Genomic DNA, 17,210 nt, shown 5'->3' on the forward strand with positions numbered 1-17,210 from the left:
AGGAGGACTGGGGGAGGACAGGAAAGGAGACAAGAGGAAGACAGGAGGCTGCTGCTGGGTGAGGGGTGGGGCCCGGGGACTTCCCCCCATGGGGTGACCAGTGTCTTGTTGGTGGCAGACAGAGGACAACCCTGATAACTTGGAAGATGGAGGAAGTAAGGGATGAAACAGGGTGGGGCGGGGCTAGGAGTCGCTGGGTTCTTGCTCACAGGATGTCTAGGTTCCCCAGGAGGAAGAGGAGAGGGATGGTGAGTATGGCCCTGATAGGAAGAGTGGAAGATGTGCAAGATGGGGCCTTGTGGGCTACTAGGAGGACAGGATCTTCATCCAGAGAGCTGAGAGGAGCGATAGGGGTACTAGGCAGGGGAAGGGGCACGATTGGAAGAGACTTGTTTCCAGGGGTTTTCAGACTGGATGGAAGTGGGGGCGGGGGGTGGAGGACTGCTTCTGGTGCCCAGGACCAGGCAAGATGAGGTCTGGGCTAGGGGGCCACAGGGCTGGAAGGGAGAAAGATGCAGCAGGTAAAGCCAGGCCCAGAGGGATGGGGCTTCCATACCCAGGAGGTTCGACCCTCAGGGTTCTGGTGACAGCAGCTGTGGGACCAGATTTTGAACCCTGGCCCCCACCTGACTCCCAGGAAGAAAAGGAAGGAGAGAACCTATATGGGGGAGAGGAGGAGGGAGGGAGCCAGGCTCTGCAGGACTGGCCAACACCCAGCCTCATCCTCAGGGCTGGAGATAAAAGGGGAGATGGGCAGCCCACAGTGAGAGTCCAGAGGACAGGGAGGGAGAGTGGCTATGAGGCCTAAGCCCAAGCCTGCCACACAGCGCCCAGCCCGGGTGACCTGGCACCACTTCTGCCAGGACTGCTCTGTCACCTCCCTGAGGGTTGGCACAGGCCTCAGGATCTGGGGGGTTCTGGCTGGGTGCTCCTGGGACTTTTCAAATAAAACTGACAAGTGCCATCTCATCTGGTTTCTGGAAGTGGTAGGACAGAAGGGAAGGTCACCAACAGCTGTCCCAGGGTTGAGGTGACAGGGGAGGCGGGACACAGGTGGGCCGTGAGGGGAGACCTGCCTCCTCCCAAGGTGGCGGTGCCCCAGGACTGCAGTGGAGGAGCAAGGGACCCAGACACATGGCACATCTACAGCTGGCTCATCTGCCTCTTTTATTGCCCCCCACCCCTGCCATCTCAGGCTTTCCCTAAAACGACACCATTACCCACAGCCCGCTCCCTACGCGGCAGCGTTCAGAGCGGCGAGAAAACCGGACAGTCCCCCTCAGACAGCAGCGGCGATACCTTGGGTGCCAGCGGGGCCGGGTCTGGGTGGCAGAGGAGAGGGCGCCTGAGCCTCAGCCCCGCTCCTCGCCTCAGGGCCCACCACCCTTCCCACGCGCGGGCTCCCCTTGGCCTTACCCGCCGGCGCGTCGGGGCGCGGCTGCCCGGGCGCCTGGGCCGCAGGGCCGCCGGGGCGGTGGTCCTCCAGGTGTAGGGTCATGGCAGGCCGCGAGGCCGTGGAGAAGGCGCACTGCATGCACGAGTAGCGGCCGCGCGTGTGTTCCCACACGATGCGGCTGGGAGCCGCGTGCCCTGCGGGCAGGCAGGACCCGGTCAGCCCCGGCCCTGGGTGAGGGCGGGTCGGACCTTTCCCAGCCTCCCCATCAGCTCCCGGGAGTGGGGGCGTGGGGCGGGGGGCGCTGGCCTGGCCGATCCGTTTCTCCCGATCGTTTCCCCAAGTGTCTGGGGGCACTAAACTTGACTTATTCGCGACCCCTCCTCCCATCCTCTGAACCCATGTGGGAGGGAAGGGCTCCGGATCCGGGCGCGAGTTTTACACGGAAACGCCGGCGCAGATGAAGGAGCAGGGGCCGCAATTTTAAAGGCAAAATCCTGTATTTCGGGGGGAGACATTTCTGGGCACCTGGAAAGGGGGTGGGTATCCCCCAGGTCCCGCCGGGCGCAGATCCCCTCCACCCTCCCTGGTGGTCACCTGCACGCACCTGAGGGCGCGTCGGAGCCGCCCTGGGGTCTTCGCGGGCTGCCGCTTGCACCTGCGGTCAACGGGCGGGTCAAGGTCAGAAGTCAGAGTGAGCCCAGTCCACTCTGAAGGCGGCCCCGATAGCCCACACTCACCTTGGCTCTTTTTCCAGACGGCGGCGCTGGAGGCAGGAGGCCCCGGAGCGGCGGCCAGAAAGGGGCGCAGGCGTGGGGGACTTAGGCCAAAAGGCGTGGGGTTCAGGTAGGGCAGAAAGGGCCCGGTGGGGGCAGGGGCAGGGGTCGTGAACGGCTCGAGCAGCGGGTACGGCAGGCCAGGCGCCGGCGCAGGGTCGGACTCCGGGGGGCGCTCGGACGCCGGCGACTCCCTGTCCAGGGCCGGGGGTGGCGGCGGCGGGGCTGGGCTCTGCGCATGCTCGGCGCAAACATGCAGATGCTTGAAGAGCGAGCGGTGAGTGCGGAAGCGCAGCAGGCAGTTCTCACACCTGGGGGGCAGCACAGGGCTGGGCTGGGTCTCCCAGGGGGACCCAGGGAGGGGCCTATCCGCGGTAACCTGGAGAGCCGGCGCTCCAGGGTGGTCAAGGACCCTGGGCCCAAATAACCTGACTCCCCCACCTGCGGGGGAGGAGTTTGCCCTAAGCGGCCGCCCACAGTGGTCGCGACCCTTCCGGACTTCTCCAGGTCGGGACCCTGGGAAGATGAGGAAGGAAGTCTCAATTTTGACTTAGGTGATCAGTTTTCTTCTTGGGAAGTAGAGGACTGGGCGGAGTCGTGCCATGTATGTCCCCCCTACACACATACTCCTTCCCAAGCCCCGCCCTCGGGGTCCCTGGAATTGGCTCTAGGGACCAGTCTCTTCTGGGCAGGTAAGGGCAAGGCTGGCCCTAGATCACGTCCTCTTCCTGATTCAACCCCCTCGGAAAAGGAAGGGAGAAAAGCCAGGACCCCAGGTAGTAGCTGTCAAAATCGGTGGTCAGGGGGAGCTGCCTGGTCCCCCACACCAGCAGAGATCACGGTGGACCAGGTCTCACTTGAAGTAGCGGTTGGGTTTGTAGTGCAGCTTGCCGTGGGCCACCAGTTCCTGCATGTTGGGGAAGGTCTCGGTGCAGCTCAGGGCGGAACAGCGAAAGAGCTTGCCTGGCGGCGCAGGGATGAATAACAGAGGAGTGGAGTTGGGTGGCCAGGACTGGCCGGGTGGCTCAGCCCGCCTCCCACCCTAACCTGCCTCCCCACCATCTACCCTGGCCCTACCTTCCAGGGACTGTGTGGGTGGGCAGTGGGTACGCAGATGCTGTGCCAGGTCTCGAACGCTGGGGAAACTGAGGCAGCAGCCTGGGCTGGAGCACGGTATCTGCTTCCCTGAAGGATGCACAGAAGCAGGGGGAGGGTCACCATCCCTTCGTCATCCACGTTGTCCAGGGCTCTGCCTCAGAGGGGCATTTATGGGGCTGCAACTACCGTGCAACTACTAACTATGGTTTCTTACTGGGGCCTTTACCTTCTGCCTCCCCCACCAGAAAATAGCGGCTGAGTTTCCCTGGCTCCTCGTTGGAGCCACAGCCTGGCACACAATGGGGCTCAGCAAGTGGTGATTCCCTCTAGGCGGGCCCCCAGTCTGGAGATACTCAGTAGTCTGCACTTCTATTGTTCCAGGCCTGTGATCCCCTAGAAGGTCCCATCACGTGTCACCTGGTGGTGGGCGTCGTCTGGGAGGCCGCAGGTCCTCACTGGTCCCGGAGACAGTGCTGGTTGGGCCAAGGGTGTGTCCAGGTCCGGGATGGCCACTGTCTGGGGCTGGGGAGGCACCCTGCTGGGTCCCTCCGGTGGGCCCTCCACGTTCCCACACTGGGGGTGTGGTTGCCCGGTCAGGGCCCGGCTCCTCCTCCATGGAAGAGGATTTGGCTATAGCAGCCACAACTGGGGACACCCCCTTGTCGGTCTCACTGGAGCTGGGCTCTGCAGTAGCCGGCATGTCCAGGCTGGGCCCCGAGGGTTCCTCATCCTGGTGGAAGGAAGAGGTGGGGAGAACCCCCTGGGCCCAGGGTCTGCCTGCGCCAGCTAAGGGAACCCCTTCACCCCTCCATAACCATTGGGTGTTTCTGAAACAGCGAATGCCCTGGAGACGTCACCCAGTCGGCCCCCATCCTAAGGAGAGGTAGTGGGTGAGGGGGTTGAACGTCTGCCTCCAGTGTCCCCGTCCTTTGGAAGAGAGTTGGGAGGTGTGCCAAATGTAGAAGGGGGTACCTTTCCAGGAAGCCCCTATTGAAAGAAGCATGCTCTGATCCTAACTTAGAAAGCTGGGGGGCCCCCCTACTACAAGGCTGGGGCGTGGCCCAGAGGGAGTGGGCGGTGCAAAGGCGGGGCTCTGAACAGGGCGCGGCTAGGAAGATTCTGGAGGGCCAGAAGTGGCCAAGTGGGTGTTTGAGGACGGAGATATATCTACCAGAGGGGTTCGAGCTGTGCAGGCGAACTGGAGGTGTTGGGACCCCAAACATATAAAGACCGAGGGGCGGTGCCTGAGCCCTGTAGGCGTGGCCCAGTCGAAGCCAGGACCGGAAGTAGGGGGGGGTAGGGTGCTCCCTGAGTGACAGCGGCGGGCGACTGCCCGGATGTGGAGGCGGGGTCGGCAGGAGGCTTAGAAGGCCGCTCCCCGCCAGTCCCTGCTTGTTCGCCGCGTCCGCATCCCCGGTGTCGCGCTCACCATCCTCAGCCTGGTTCAGCCTCTTGTTCTCGCGGCTTCGGCGGCTCCAACTAAGGCTGCGGCGACTCCTTCGGTGGCCGCGGGCTCGCGCTCACGTCTGCGCCATTTTTCGGCTCCTAGGTCTCGCGAGAACGGGGGCGGGGTATGCGCACTGTGCTCAGCCGGGAGGCGGGGCCTGAGAGCCAGGATTCTCCCGATTCTTCTGCCCAGAGGGAGAAGGCAATGGCACCCCACTCCAGTACTCTTGTCTGGAAAATCCCATGGACGGAGGAACCTGGTAGGCTGCAGTCCATGGGGTCGTGAAGAGTCGGACACGATTGAGCGACTTCACTTTCACTTTTCACTTTCATGCATTGGAAAAGGAAATGGCACCCCACTCCAATGTTCTTGCCTGGAGAATCCCAGGGACGGCGGAGCCTGGTGGGCTGCCGTCTGTGGGGTCGCACAGAGTCGGACACGACTGAAGCGACTTAGCAGCAGCAGCAGCAGCTATGCCCAGAAAATGTGTGCAGAGATCTAGGATTAAAATTTTCCCGGGCCTTTGTGTTCTCCTGTGCAAAATGAGCATCTTCATTTCCTCCCGTCCCGTCACCATATCTCGAAGGGGGATAAACAGCAGTTCTCAAGTTGTGAGAAGGTCATGTTTAGAGGGCTGCGTCTTTGGAGGGAAATTGCCACAGAAGTCAACATTTTCAATGCACTTAGTCCGGAAGTTGGAATGGATCTGTTGAGATAGCCAAGGGCGGGAAACAAGTTCACTATCCGTCCTCAAGACACCCGGAACTTGCGTAGCCTAAAGATGGAGCGGTGTGTGTTTTCAGGAGGATAGGTGGAGAGCCCTGGCGTGATGTGAGTCACCTATCCAACTTACGTTCCTTGAGTGCCTACTTTGTGCTAGGCTCTGGGAATCCAGAGATGAACAGGACAGGCCAACATTCCTGCTCTCAGGGGGCACTCACGTTTTAAAATAGGGAAACAGACAATGAATCAACAAATGCGGGAAATGATCTTATGGTTATATTAAGTGCCATAGAGGAAAAAGGGCTTCCCAGGTGGTGCTAGTGGTAAAGAACCCGCCTGTCAATGCTGGAGATGTAAGAGACGCTGGTTTGATCCCCTGGCCAGGAAGATCCCCTGGAGGAGGAAATGGCAACCTGCTCCAGTATTCTTGCTGGGGAGAATCCCATGGACAGAGGAACCTCGCAGGCTACAGTCCATGGGGTTGCAAAGACTCAGTGGTGACTGAGTGGCTGAGCACAATAAAGGGGGGGGAAAGCCCAGAAGGATGTGATGGTCACGGGCCAGGGAAGTTTCTCTGTGAGATGACTTCTGAGCTGTTGCCTGATTGTCAGGAGGGAGTTATCCAATGGAAGTTCAGGAGGCCACATCGCTGTGGGAAGAAAGAATAGCTGGTGCAAGTGGCCTGAGTTGGGGAGGGACAAGCTCATCTTTTTCAAGAAACAATGAAGTGATCAGCTCACTGCTGGAGCCAGGTGGAGGCAGGGAGTGAAGATCAGAAGGTAGACATGATTCAAGAAAGGTCATCAGGGAACTAGTGAACCGTGGAAAGAGAGGTGTGTGGTCTCTATTCTAGCTGATGAATTTTTAGCAGGGGGAGGTACACCATCTGATTGCTGGGTGTCCTTTGGAGGATGCATCATTGTTGGGACAGTAAAGTGGATCTTTACTCTAAGATCTCTGCTGCTACTGCTGCTAAGTCACTTCAGTCGTGTCCAACTCTGTGTGACCCCATAGACAGCAGCCCACCAGGCTCTCCCGTCCCTGGGATTCTCCAGGCAAGAACACTGGAGTGGGTTGCCATTTCCTTCTCCAATGCATGAAAGTGAAAAGTGAAAGCGAAGTTGCTCAGTCGTGTCCGACCCTCAGCGACCCCACGGACTGCAGCCCACCAGGCTCCTGTGTCCATGGGATCTTCCAGGCAGGAGTACTGGAGTGGGGTGCCATTGCCTTCTCCACTGGAATACATTATTTAAGCATTTGAGAGTTCTAGGCAAGTGTTGGCTTTATATACAATGTATTTCCGTCTATGTACATAAGATGTGTGTGAGTGCTTAGTGGCTCAGTCATGTCCAACTCTTTGTGACCCCGTGGACTGTAGCCTGCCAGACTCCTCTGACCATGGAATTTTGCAGGCAAGGATGCTGGAGGGGGTTGCCATTTTCTACTCCGTTAATATGTACCTATCTGCTTTTATATGCCAAGAATATCATTGGGAGGAGACATCAACAAACTGGGGTGGAGGGGGAACAGACAGGAATTTTGCAGTGAGAGGGAAGACAGATTTTTCACACTTTTGGGCTGTCTGAATTTTAAAAAACAATTTTCTTTTGATTATCATTAATATGGTTAAAAACTCATTAAAAAATCCTTTTTAAGAAGGGTGGAGGTGTGTGTGTGTGCGCGTGTGTGCGTGTGCAGGGGAGGTTGTTGCAATCTGGGGAAGGGTGGAGTGAGGTCTCAGAAAGGACAGAGAACCAAGAAAGGGAGAGGAGGGGCCGGATTTAAGAAACTTTGTAACAGAGTCAACAGGATGTTGCTGAATGGGCGGGGCTGAGATGACTGAGGTTTGCAGTCTGAAGATGCTATAACCTAGATATGAGATGCTGTCTGCTAGATGTCAAACCTACTCTCCTCTTCACCCCCAGTGAATAGCCCTACTTCCTGCAAACGTGGTGATGGCTATTGCAGTGGGGCCTCAGGGCTATACCCCTTACTGGGAAGAGGGGCAGCTTGCATGGTGAGTTCTAAGGCAGAGAAAGGAGACAGAAGCCTTCATTCCCCTTCAACAGGAAATGCCCAGCTGATGGTGTTGTGGCTCACACAGTCCTCCCACAGTCTGTCCCCCAGTCTAACTATTGCTGAGAGACATGCACAGTGGTAGCCGGGCAGTGGAGGGGCAAAAATCAGAGATGGAGGGAACCAGGGACATTCAAGAGATTGTGAAGTGTGAAAGCGAAAGTCACTCAGTCGTGTCTGACTCTTTGCGACCCCATGGACTGTAGCCCATCAGCCTCCTGTCCATGGGATTCTCTAGGTAAGAATACTGGAATGGGTTGCCATTCCCTTCTATAGGGGTTCTTTCTGACCCCGGGATCAAACCTGGGTCTCCCGCATTGCAAGCAGATTCTTTACTGTCTGAGCCACCAGGGAAGCCCCCACCCAGTTCAAGAGACAGGTTAAATGTTTGTGTAATGGTTGACTAATAACAGGGTTGTTGAGGCACAGTTGCACAACTGGGATTTTTTTTTTCTCCAGCCACGCTCAGCTTTCCAGGTAGGTCTGGATCCTGAAGAAGGCTCTTCTGACCAGTTTTTCTTCGATACCTATCTCCCATCCTCCAGGTGGGTAGGTGTCTTCCTTCTGGAGTCCTTCCATCACAGCGTAGATCACTCTGTGTAGTATTCGCCATCAAGATCTGCTGACCCTTTCATCCTTCTTGGCTCCTCCAGCAACGCCTACACTGTCTCTCTGCACCCCTGTCCCCTGCTCTAGCCCCAGTCCCTTCTCTGGCTCAGTCCTGACCTCACTTATCTGGTTCCATCTCTCCCAGACAGACTGCTCTTTGTGGGGCTGAGCACAGAGCGGGTGTTCATCCTTAGGCTCAGATACAAGGATTCACCTGCATGTATGGGGAGGTTTGAAAGGCTCAGACTCCAGCACTGGTTTTGGGACAGCTGGAAGGGGTGGACAGGTAGCCAGGCTGACCCCTCCTTCACCATAAGTGCAGAAAGCCCTCAAATGTCAGAACCGGTCCATACTCCAGGTGAGTGAGAGCTAAGGAAAGAGACATGGGGTGGGGGCAGGGTCCAGGGATGACTCTGAGTGGATTATGGGGGGACATGTGGGACCTGCCTCCTTCCTCAGGGTCCTAGCTGGGTTTGGTATTGGGGAGGTGTGTAGATTCAAAAGCTGACAGGGCCCACCAGAACATTTTCTGCAGGAGAGCTGGCATGAACTTCTGGAAGCCAGCAAGTGAGACAAACTCAAGCTTTGTGAGGGACGGGAGGGTATCCGAGTTCAAGACTTGGCTCTGTGGAATCTTAGGTGAGTGACTAAACCTCCCTGAGCCTCCATTTTTTCCATCTGTAAAATGGGGTTGTTTGCTGATCCTACCTAACAGAGTTATGAGAAGGCAGTCCTTGTATGTGCTCAGTAAGTTAATTCATATTTTCACTCGGCAAACATTTATTGCCTCATTTATGAGAGGAGGGAAGTCAAGCTTGTCAAGGTCCCCCCAAATGTGCTTGGCTCTTTGCCCCTGGGATACAGCTCATATCCTACTCACAAGGCAGCTGTGAGGTAGGTTGTGTTAGCCCTGTTTCACACAGGAGGAAATAGGTGTGACTTGCGGGAGGCCAGGGTCCAGGGCGGGGGGACAGGGGCTCCAGTGGTGACCCATAGACCCAGGGCCTGGGTTAGGCCGGGCTGGAGGTCACAGAACTGGACCTTCTGGCCAATGCAGCCAAGGGAAACGAGACCCATGTTGCAGGATCCAGGTAGGCAGGTGGGAGGGCAGGGTCCCAGGCCCCTGCCCCACTCAGATCTTCTCCACATAGTTTCCGGGGAAGAGGCCCTCCTGGCCATGCAGCCGGCCTTTCCACCAACCTGACGAATCTGTGGGAGAGGAGAAGATATGATCCCATGCCCAGCTCGCCCCAGAGAAAGCCTTCATGCTGGCTCTGTGTCTGTCTTGTCTCCACTGGCCCGGCATAGGGCAGAGACTGTCTTCTCTAAGACAGAAAGAAGGGATGGAGCTGCACGTGCGTTTGCCTTGCCCCTGGCTCACACTTTCATTTTTCTAGACCATCCACTGGTGCTACTCCCTCATCCTTCTTATATAGGTCCCTCCCCATGATCCCCACGGGGGACCCAGGAATAACTCCTAAGATGTTCCCCCACCCACCTGCAGAGGGTGCTGTTGAAGCTCCTCTAGGTGCAACCTAGGGGCAAAGTAGGAGGTGGCCTGGGCCATCCAGACAAGGCTCATTTCCAACTCACAAGGTAGGTCTGTTAGTGGCCCTAGTGCTTGACAGGTGGGAAAAATGAGGCTGCGGTATTGGGTGTGATACAGTGAGGCCAGACTCCCAGGGCTGCTTAGGAGGTGACCTCCAGACCTTGGAGATGTCCTTCTGTTTCTGCCCTGGCACACACACCTTCCATAAGGATCTCGATGACCTCGTTCACATTGAAGCTCAGCTCATCCACGTCTTGGCCGACATACTGGTACAGTGCCCGGCACCTGGGGCCATGGATCCGTGGCTGGGGCTTAGGTCGGCCTACACCAGGCACAGGTCGCTGTCCCACGCTGCGCTTCCTCTGCATGCTGTGGGCACATGAGGGCACTCATCACAGCCCCAGACACTCCCCATCCCATTCCTGGGGCTGTCCTTCCACACCACCTACCCAGCCACGCCCTGGTCAGGCACATTGAGGAATTCTGTGTTGTGTTCCGAGGGGGGCCGTGCCCGTGGGCGTCTGCTGGCCCCCAAGGCTGAGGATGGAGGGCCCCGTGGTGGCCGCTGGGAGCCCCCTCCAGATGTGATCTCCATGGGCAAGGGGCCCCTTCTGGCAGAGGGAGGCACCCCATTGCGGTCCAGGCCTGCAGCAAGAGTAAGGATGGGAGCATTTGTCAGGGTGATGCCAGCAGGATTTGAGGAGGACTTAGCTCCAAGTTCCCTGAGGGAAGTGGAAGCTACTCTCAACCCTGTATGATAAGGACTGGCCTGGAGAAAGAGACCCTGGGGTTAGGAAGGCATAGATTGAGACTCTGCCAGGGGTAAGATTTTCCCCTGCCTACTTCTGTAGGAGGGCTTTTGTGGGTGGGTCTTAGAGGATGAATAGGAGTTGATATGGAATAGGAGTTTGGGAGACAGGCAGAGCAAACAGCTCAAGCAAAGGCCTGGAGGGAAGACAAAATTTGGTAAATTGGCAAAATAAGATGTAGCTTGCATGACAGGAGTTTAAGATGGCAGGAGAGAAGAGGTCAGTGGTTAGCTGGGGTCAGAATCTGAAGGGTTTTTGAATACCAAACTAAGCTTAGCCTTTATTCTATGGGAGATGGGGACTACAGAGAGTTCTGGACAAAAAAGAAGAGAGTGGTCCACTGTTTGTAAGATCCTGTTGACAGGAGGTCTGTCTTAGGCCTTGGAGCCCACAAAAGGCAAGGAAGACATTTAGTGGCAAGTGTCTCTTCACCTCTGGGGGGCCCAGGAGCTGCCCGGGTAGCAGTCTGGCCTGGCCTTCTAGATTTTCCCTGGGCCATCCCCTTCCGTGTAGGCTCTGAAAGGGAAAGGGGAAAAGATATAGGGATTTGAGTGGTGGCCACACTAGATTCTTGGCCCCACCCCCAAGTCCGGTTTACTCCGGGCCCCGCCCCCTAACTCACTGGCTCTCTCATCAGGACAGAGCCCCTTAATTACTGGAATACTGATTGAGGGAGTGAAAGTCGCTCAGTCGTCTCCGACTCTTTGCGACCCCGTAGACTATACAGTCCATGGAATTCTCCAGGCCAGAATACTGGAGTGGGTAGCCTTTCCCTTCTCCAGGGGATCTTCCCAACCCAGGGATCGAACCCAGGTCTCCCTCATTGCAGGCGGATTCTTTACCAGCTGAGCTATCAGGGAAGCCCCAATAATTGGCCCCGCCTCCCCAGGACCCACCCCTCGTTGGCTTTTGGTCCCGCCCTCTCCAAGGATCTTCCCATTCAGCAACTGACACACGTGTCTACTCTATGGCCACGCCCCTCAATATTTCTCGCTCACTTATTGGTCACCTCTCTAGCCCTGCCCTCTTCGTGGCCTCGTCCATTACCCACTCTTGACCTCCCTCACTGGCTCTGCCCCACGATTTTGATTGGCCCCTGTCTCTGATCCCACCCCCTACAGGGCCAGCCTCTTGTGCGCCAATCTCCTGGTTCTGCGCAGACTCACTGGAGCTTTTGGGCAGTCCGTCACCCACGCTGACTGTGAGGGCCTTGCCGCTAGCCTTGAGCACCGCCACGTCGCCGGAACCACGCGAGAAAGTGACGCTTCGGGTACCACCTCCGCCCCAGCCCTCCTTCTTCACTCGGAACTGTAGTCTGTGAGGAGAGGAGGAAGCTGTGGTTGTCCCCACCCGCCAAGCAGGAATCACCTCCTCATCCCATCCTTGCGGACCCGGGCTGAGATGGGAGGGGACAAGGCAAGGGCGCATTTCGGTCAGTCTGTGAAGCGGGGGAGGGGGCGCTGTGCCAAGCCAAGCCAGAGGATGGTACGGAGGTGGGGGTCGTACGTGTCGCTGAAGGTGAGGGCCAGGGGCCTCCGCACCGCCTCCTCGAAGCGTTTGCACAGGAGGCTGACGAACTCAGTCTTGAAGATGCTTTCCAAGAAACTGTCGGCAGCGTCTTCTTGGAGGATGAAGAAGTCATCCTGCCGCGTGCTGGGGGAGGGGCGGGAGGAAAAGCAGGTGAGAGTGACAGGTGAGGCTGGCAGAAGGGCTGATATTTGAGATGCAACAGGGGAGGGGCAAATGAGGGGTGACACAGATGGGGGCAAACGGGAGACGTGGCAAGGAGCTAGAAAAGGTGGTAATAGAGAAGAGTCAGGGGAGGGGACCGGTGCTGTTGGCAAATGACCATGAATGTGAGGGCAAGTGAAGGTGACAGATAGGACCAAGAGAAAGTTGCAGGTATAGAAGGTAACATGTTCACGGTGACAGATGGGGTGACAGGAGGGCAGCTGATGATGAAGGGTGCTAGTAGCGGGCCTCACCTGAGAGAAACTCCCCGGAGCGCCTGGATCTCCAGCTTCTTCTTCAGGACTTCACGCACCTGGCCCTTCTCAGGCCCCTTCTTCACCTTCTCCCGCCCGATCACATACACAAACTTGGGTGTCAGGATCAAGTCCCTCTTGATGGGCTATGAGGATACAAGACCAGAGAGGCTGGTGCCAGGAGCCCTGGGCATGGGAAGGCTGGCTTCAGGGCATCAGCCCAGGCAGAGGGGTAGTGTCGGCAAGTCAAATGAAGGACAGGTCAGGGGAGGGTCCCTCTACATGAAGGTATATAAGTGGCTACTTTTTATAAGAAACAGGAGATTAAATAAGGTTATGCTGGCTAGAAAGGAGTGTGGGGAATGAACAGGTACAGGATAGGTGAAGGTATGTTTGCTGGACATGGGTGTCCAGGCCTGATGAGCGTTTACCTGTATACAGATATATCCATGCTAGGTGAAGGTGTGTTTAATTGAGAGGCTTGTCTAGACTGCGTGAGAGGATACTTAATGGATAGGTGTGTCTTGGATAAGTGAAGATGGTCCTGTGGTCAGAGCTGAACAAGGTAAGCTTCCAGTTCTGGGCAGATGTGTCTGACCTGGTGAGGATATATCTGATGGACAAGTGTGTCTGGGCTATATACAAGGATATATCTGATACAGCCGTATCTACATTAGTTGAGCCTATGTCCTTGGGCAGATGTGTTTGGGCACGATGCAGGAGTACCTCTGGTGGGGCATGGGTAGGGTCCTGGATATGGCCGCCTGCTAGTGCCTCACCTTGAAGCGTCGGTCATACTTGTTGACTGAGTCAGCAAAGTCCACACGCTCTCTCTTGCCTAGGAACTGACGCAGCTCCGGCCGCTCCTCCAGCCCCAGGTAGTCCCCAACAAAGTTCCTATTGATGCTGTTGCGTCTCCGCTCCTTCTTGTTCAGCAGGATGTTGGAAGCTGTGAGGGGACAGGGTCGGGGGGGCAGAGGTCATGGTTTGGCTCCCCTAAGCCAATCTGTCCTCAGCCCCAGCTTCCCACCTGCAGCCTCTCACCTTCCTCCCGCATCTCCTCATACTTCCGGACTGCCACATGGCGCCGCCAGGCCTTCTGGATAGTGCGGGCAAAGCCATCGAACTTGCGCTCTCGCATCTCCTCTAGTAGGAAGAGCTGGAGAAGAAGGAGGGCTGGTGGGTCCTGGCATCTCCCCAGGGGGCACAGTTTCCAGTTTCCTCTGTGTTTCCACCCCACCCATGTGCTTTTGCTGACAGGCACCTGCATACATGCTTTTACGTTATGGACAAAAAATTTTGTCTTCTTCCGAATGACCAGACCCAGGAATCCCTCCCAATATGTAACATAATTTCTGCATTACATTACAACTGTAGATTTGTCTTGCTGGGTTTAAATCCCAGCTCTGCCACTTACCACCTATGTGGTCTTGCCAGAAATGTTGCAACATCATGACTTTTCACCCTTATTAAGCTATGGCCTACCATCCGTGGGAGGTCCATATCCGTTTCAGAGATGTTAGAAATGTGAACCAATGTGCATCTTGGAAAACCAATAAAAGTACTGTAAATATGAAAATTGGACAGACAGGCCTGTTGAAGTGACTAGTGACCATGTGGTTGTACAGGATACAACCTGCACACTCATCCATAGCAGCCCCTGAAAGGAAGCCCTGATAGAAAAGCAGAGAAAATTTGAATTTTAAGAGTCTCCACCCAGAGGGAATATAGAGAATAAATTATTAGAGCAAGTCACCTGGAATAATAACCAGCGACTGTATCAGGGAAGGAACCTATAGGATAAAATATTACAAATCTACAGTAATAAAATTAAAAGATGCTTGCTTCTTGAAGGAAAGCTATGACAAATCTAGACAGCATATTAAAAAGCAGAGATATCACTTTGCCGACAAAGGCCCGAATAGTCACAGCTATGGTTTTTCCCATAGTCATGTATGGATGTGGGAGTTGGACCATAAAGAAGGCTGAGTGTTGGAGAATTGATGCTTTCAAATTGTGGTGCTGGAGAAGACTCTTGAGGATCCCTTGGACAGCAAAGAGATCAAGCCAGTCAATCCTAAAGGAAATGAAGCCTGAATATTCATTGGAAGGACTGATACTGAAGCTGAACCTCCAGTACTCTGGCCACCTGCTGCGAAATGTCATTGGAAAAGACCCTGATGCTGGGAAAGATTGAAGGCAAAAGGAGAAGGTGGCAGCAGAGGATGAGATGGTTAGATAGCATCACTGCCTTAATGCACGTGAATTTGAGCAAACTCTGGGAGATAGTGGAGGACAGGGGAGCCTGGCATGCTGTAGTCCATGTGGTCGCCAACAGTAAGACATTGAACAACAATAACAGTAATAAAAAAAATGGAGTGTTGATCAAAGAATAGAACAACCTTGGACCACGAGAGATGGTTGGAAAACACTGTAGTTCAAATGGAAATTTAGTGACAAAAAGGACAGCATGGTCAATCAGTGACGATGGGAAAATAATTGAAAATAAACTTGGGCTTTATTTAGAAAAAAATAATTAGCACTTCAGCCAGAGGGTTTTCTCAAATACACAAACATCACATCACTGCTGAAAGCCTGCCATTTTGATGACACTGATAGCTAATGTCTCCTAGAAACCCCAGACTTCCCTGGCAGGACTAAAAGAATTCTGCCGGTACTTGGTTCAAGCTCACTTTAAAAATACATAATATCTTGGAGGGCTTGTAGATCTGTGAGTATTGAACACTGGAGTATCTCCTGCCATGTCAGTAAACAAGGATTTCAGTCATCAGTGATTCTGGCTGTCCAAATGTAAATACCTGAGCCCTAAGGGCACTCAGGAAGGAGAATACCTGTGTGACCTGAGAGTCATCAGGCTGTAGCCATTCCCTACAGTGGGCACTGAGGGACTCTAGATATGAAAACACTGGATATTGGCCCCAGATAGCTGAGATGCATATGAAAGGAGTGATTTCGGTGAGCCCAGACTCTGGCATCTTCCCATACATAGAAAAGCGCTAAATTCCTTCACTTGGGGTGTCTGCTTTTCTTTAATTCACAAAATACTTTTGATGTTCAGACTACCTGTTCTTTGTTGCAAACTTCTACGTAACCTGACCCCTCCCCCTAACTCCCTGGAGCAGTTTTCTCAGGGTCACTTGAGATTCTGTCTCCCGGGCTTAAGTCCTAAAAATTCCCACCGAGCAAAACATAACTCTCAACTTTTTGGTTGTGACTATTAAGTCAACAGTGTTTATAACTGATCATAAAAAGTGGGTTTTCTTTCTCACCAGAGAGAAAAAACATCTCAGGCCAACAGGTTGCAGGCGATTGAGGGGTATTTTGTTGTTGTTCAGTCGCTAAGTCTTGTCTGACGCTTTGTGACCCCATAGACTGCAGCACACCAGGCTCCTCTGTCCTCCACTATCTCCCAGAGATGCTCAAATTCATGCCTATCTAAGCATCTCATCCTCTGTCGTCCCCTCTTCCTCCTGCCCTCAATCTTTTCTAGCATTAGGGTCTTTTCCAACATCAGGGTATTTTCCAATGAGTGGTATTTACATATTCTTTTATTTCTCAGACCAGTACTCTGTGGATCCAGGAGTTTGTGTGCAAATCTTGTGCAAGTAATGCCTGTTTAGGGTGTCTGGAGGGCATGTACATGCATTCTGTGGTTTGCTGAGGGAATGGCAGGTCTGAGTAAAGGGAGACCAGCCATGCAGAACTAGGGGCTGACCAGTCAACCAGGACAAGTGGCTTCCAACCTTGTTATTTCTGCCCAGGGGAGAGGGTTTAGTCTCAGCTGGGGAAATAAAATCTTTCTTTCTCCACAGTATTAAAGGCATCTCTTTCCATGCTGCTAAGGGCAGGGGTGGGTGTGCTCAAGGTGGATGACACACACATCCCAGATCTGAGCTTGACCTGGTGTAGTGCACTGAATAGCATTCTCCCCAAACTTAGGTGCACTTGGCGGGAACTTGTGAATGTGACTTTATGTGGAAAGAGGGTCTTTGCAGAGGTAATCAAGTTAACATGAGGTTAGACTTAGCAGCAGCAGCAGCAGACTGGAGTAGGGTGAATCTAAAATCCAATCTAACTGGTGTTCTTATAAGAAGGAGGGACTTCCCTGGTGGTCCAGTGGTTAAGAATCCATGCTTCCAATACAAGGGGTGTGGGTTTGATCCCTGGCCAGGAAACTATGATCCCACATGCTCCATGGTGTGTCAAAAAAAAAAGGGGGGGGGGAATTTGGACCCAGATACACAGAGAAGAAGGCCATGTGGTGCCAGAGGCAGAGACTATACACCAACAGTATAGGTATGATATATCTGTATACCAAGGAATGGCAAGGATTGTTGACAACCACCAGAATTTAGGGAGAAACAAAGAAAGATTCTTCCCTGGCAACTTCAGAGGGCTCACAGCCCTTGATTTTGGATTTCTAGCTTCCAGAAATGGGCTTCCCAAGTGGCTCAAAGGTAAAGAATCTGCCTGCAATGCAGGAGACTCAGCTTTGATCCCTGGGTTGGGAAGATCCCCTGGAGGAGGAAATGGCAACCCATTGTGGTATTCTTGCCTGGAGAATCCCATGGACAGAGGAGCCTGGTGGGCTACAGTCCATGGGGTCGCAAAGAGTTGGACATGACTGAGCATAAGCACAAGCCTCAGAAACGTGAGAAAATAAATTTTTACTAGGTTAAGCCAGCCAGTTTGTGGTACTCTCTTACAGCAGCCCTGGGAAGCTT

The 17,210-nt window shown here is 54.4% G+C and overlaps 2 protein-coding genes across 2 annotated transcripts in view; both read right to left on the reverse strand.

Annotated features, from left to right (window-relative positions):
- Nucleotides 1–1,144: 1,144 nt before the first annotated feature.
- On the reverse strand, nt 1,145–4,823 carry ZNF414 (zinc finger protein 414). Its single transcript, XM_055545794.1, has 8 exons — nt 4,697–4,823; nt 3,685–3,997; nt 3,247–3,354; nt 3,027–3,132; nt 2,134–2,480; nt 2,001–2,051; nt 1,417–1,590; nt 1,145–1,322 (listed from the first exon to the last, which is right to left on the reverse strand). The coding sequence occupies exons 1-8, from the start codon at nt 4,697–4,699 to the stop codon at nt 1,249–1,251; spliced, it is 1,176 nt and encodes a 391-aa protein (XP_055401769.1). The 5' UTR covers nt 4,700–4,823; the 3' UTR covers nt 1,145–1,248.
- Nucleotides 4,824–8,868: 4,045 nt separating this feature from the next.
- Nucleotides 8,869–17,210, reverse strand: part of MYO1F (myosin IF) — a 36,961-nt gene continuing 28,619 nt past the window's right edge. Inside the window, exons 20-28 of the mRNA XM_055545941.1 lie at nt 13,510–13,624; nt 13,245–13,414; nt 12,466–12,611; nt 11,987–12,133; nt 11,647–11,795; nt 10,913–10,996; nt 10,121–10,316; nt 9,871–10,040; nt 8,869–9,331 (exon numbers count right to left, since the gene is read on the reverse strand). Of these exons, the coding sequence (XP_055401916.1) occupies nt 9,255–9,331; nt 9,871–10,040; nt 10,121–10,316; nt 10,913–10,996; nt 11,647–11,795; nt 11,987–12,133; nt 12,466–12,611; nt 13,245–13,414; nt 13,510–13,624 (1,254 nt within the window). The 3' untranslated portion in view covers nt 8,869–9,254. The remainder of the gene's footprint in view (nt 9,332–9,870; nt 10,041–10,120; nt 10,317–10,912; nt 10,997–11,646; nt 11,796–11,986; nt 12,134–12,465; nt 12,612–13,244; nt 13,415–13,509; nt 13,625–17,210) is intronic.

This window comes from Bubalus kerabau, chromosome 1, assembly GCF_029407905.1.
Source record: "Bubalus kerabau isolate K-KA32 ecotype Philippines breed swamp buffalo chromosome 1, PCC_UOA_SB_1v2, whole genome shotgun sequence".
NCBI classification, from domain to species: domain Eukaryota; kingdom Metazoa; phylum Chordata; class Mammalia; order Artiodactyla; family Bovidae; genus Bubalus; species Bubalus kerabau.

Bases quoted from the DNA above. Each gene is read 5' to 3' on its own strand.
- ZNF414 (XM_055545794.1), bottom strand. The intron at 2,052-2,133 runs GTGAGTGTGGGC...CGTTGACCGCAG, and splicing joins CGTCTGGAAAAAGAGCCAAG to GTGCAAGCGGCAGCCCGCGA. The intron at 1,323-1,416 runs GTAAGGCCAAGG...TCTGCCACCCAG, and splicing joins GCGCCCCGACGCGCCGGCGG to ACCCGGCCCCGCTGGCACCC.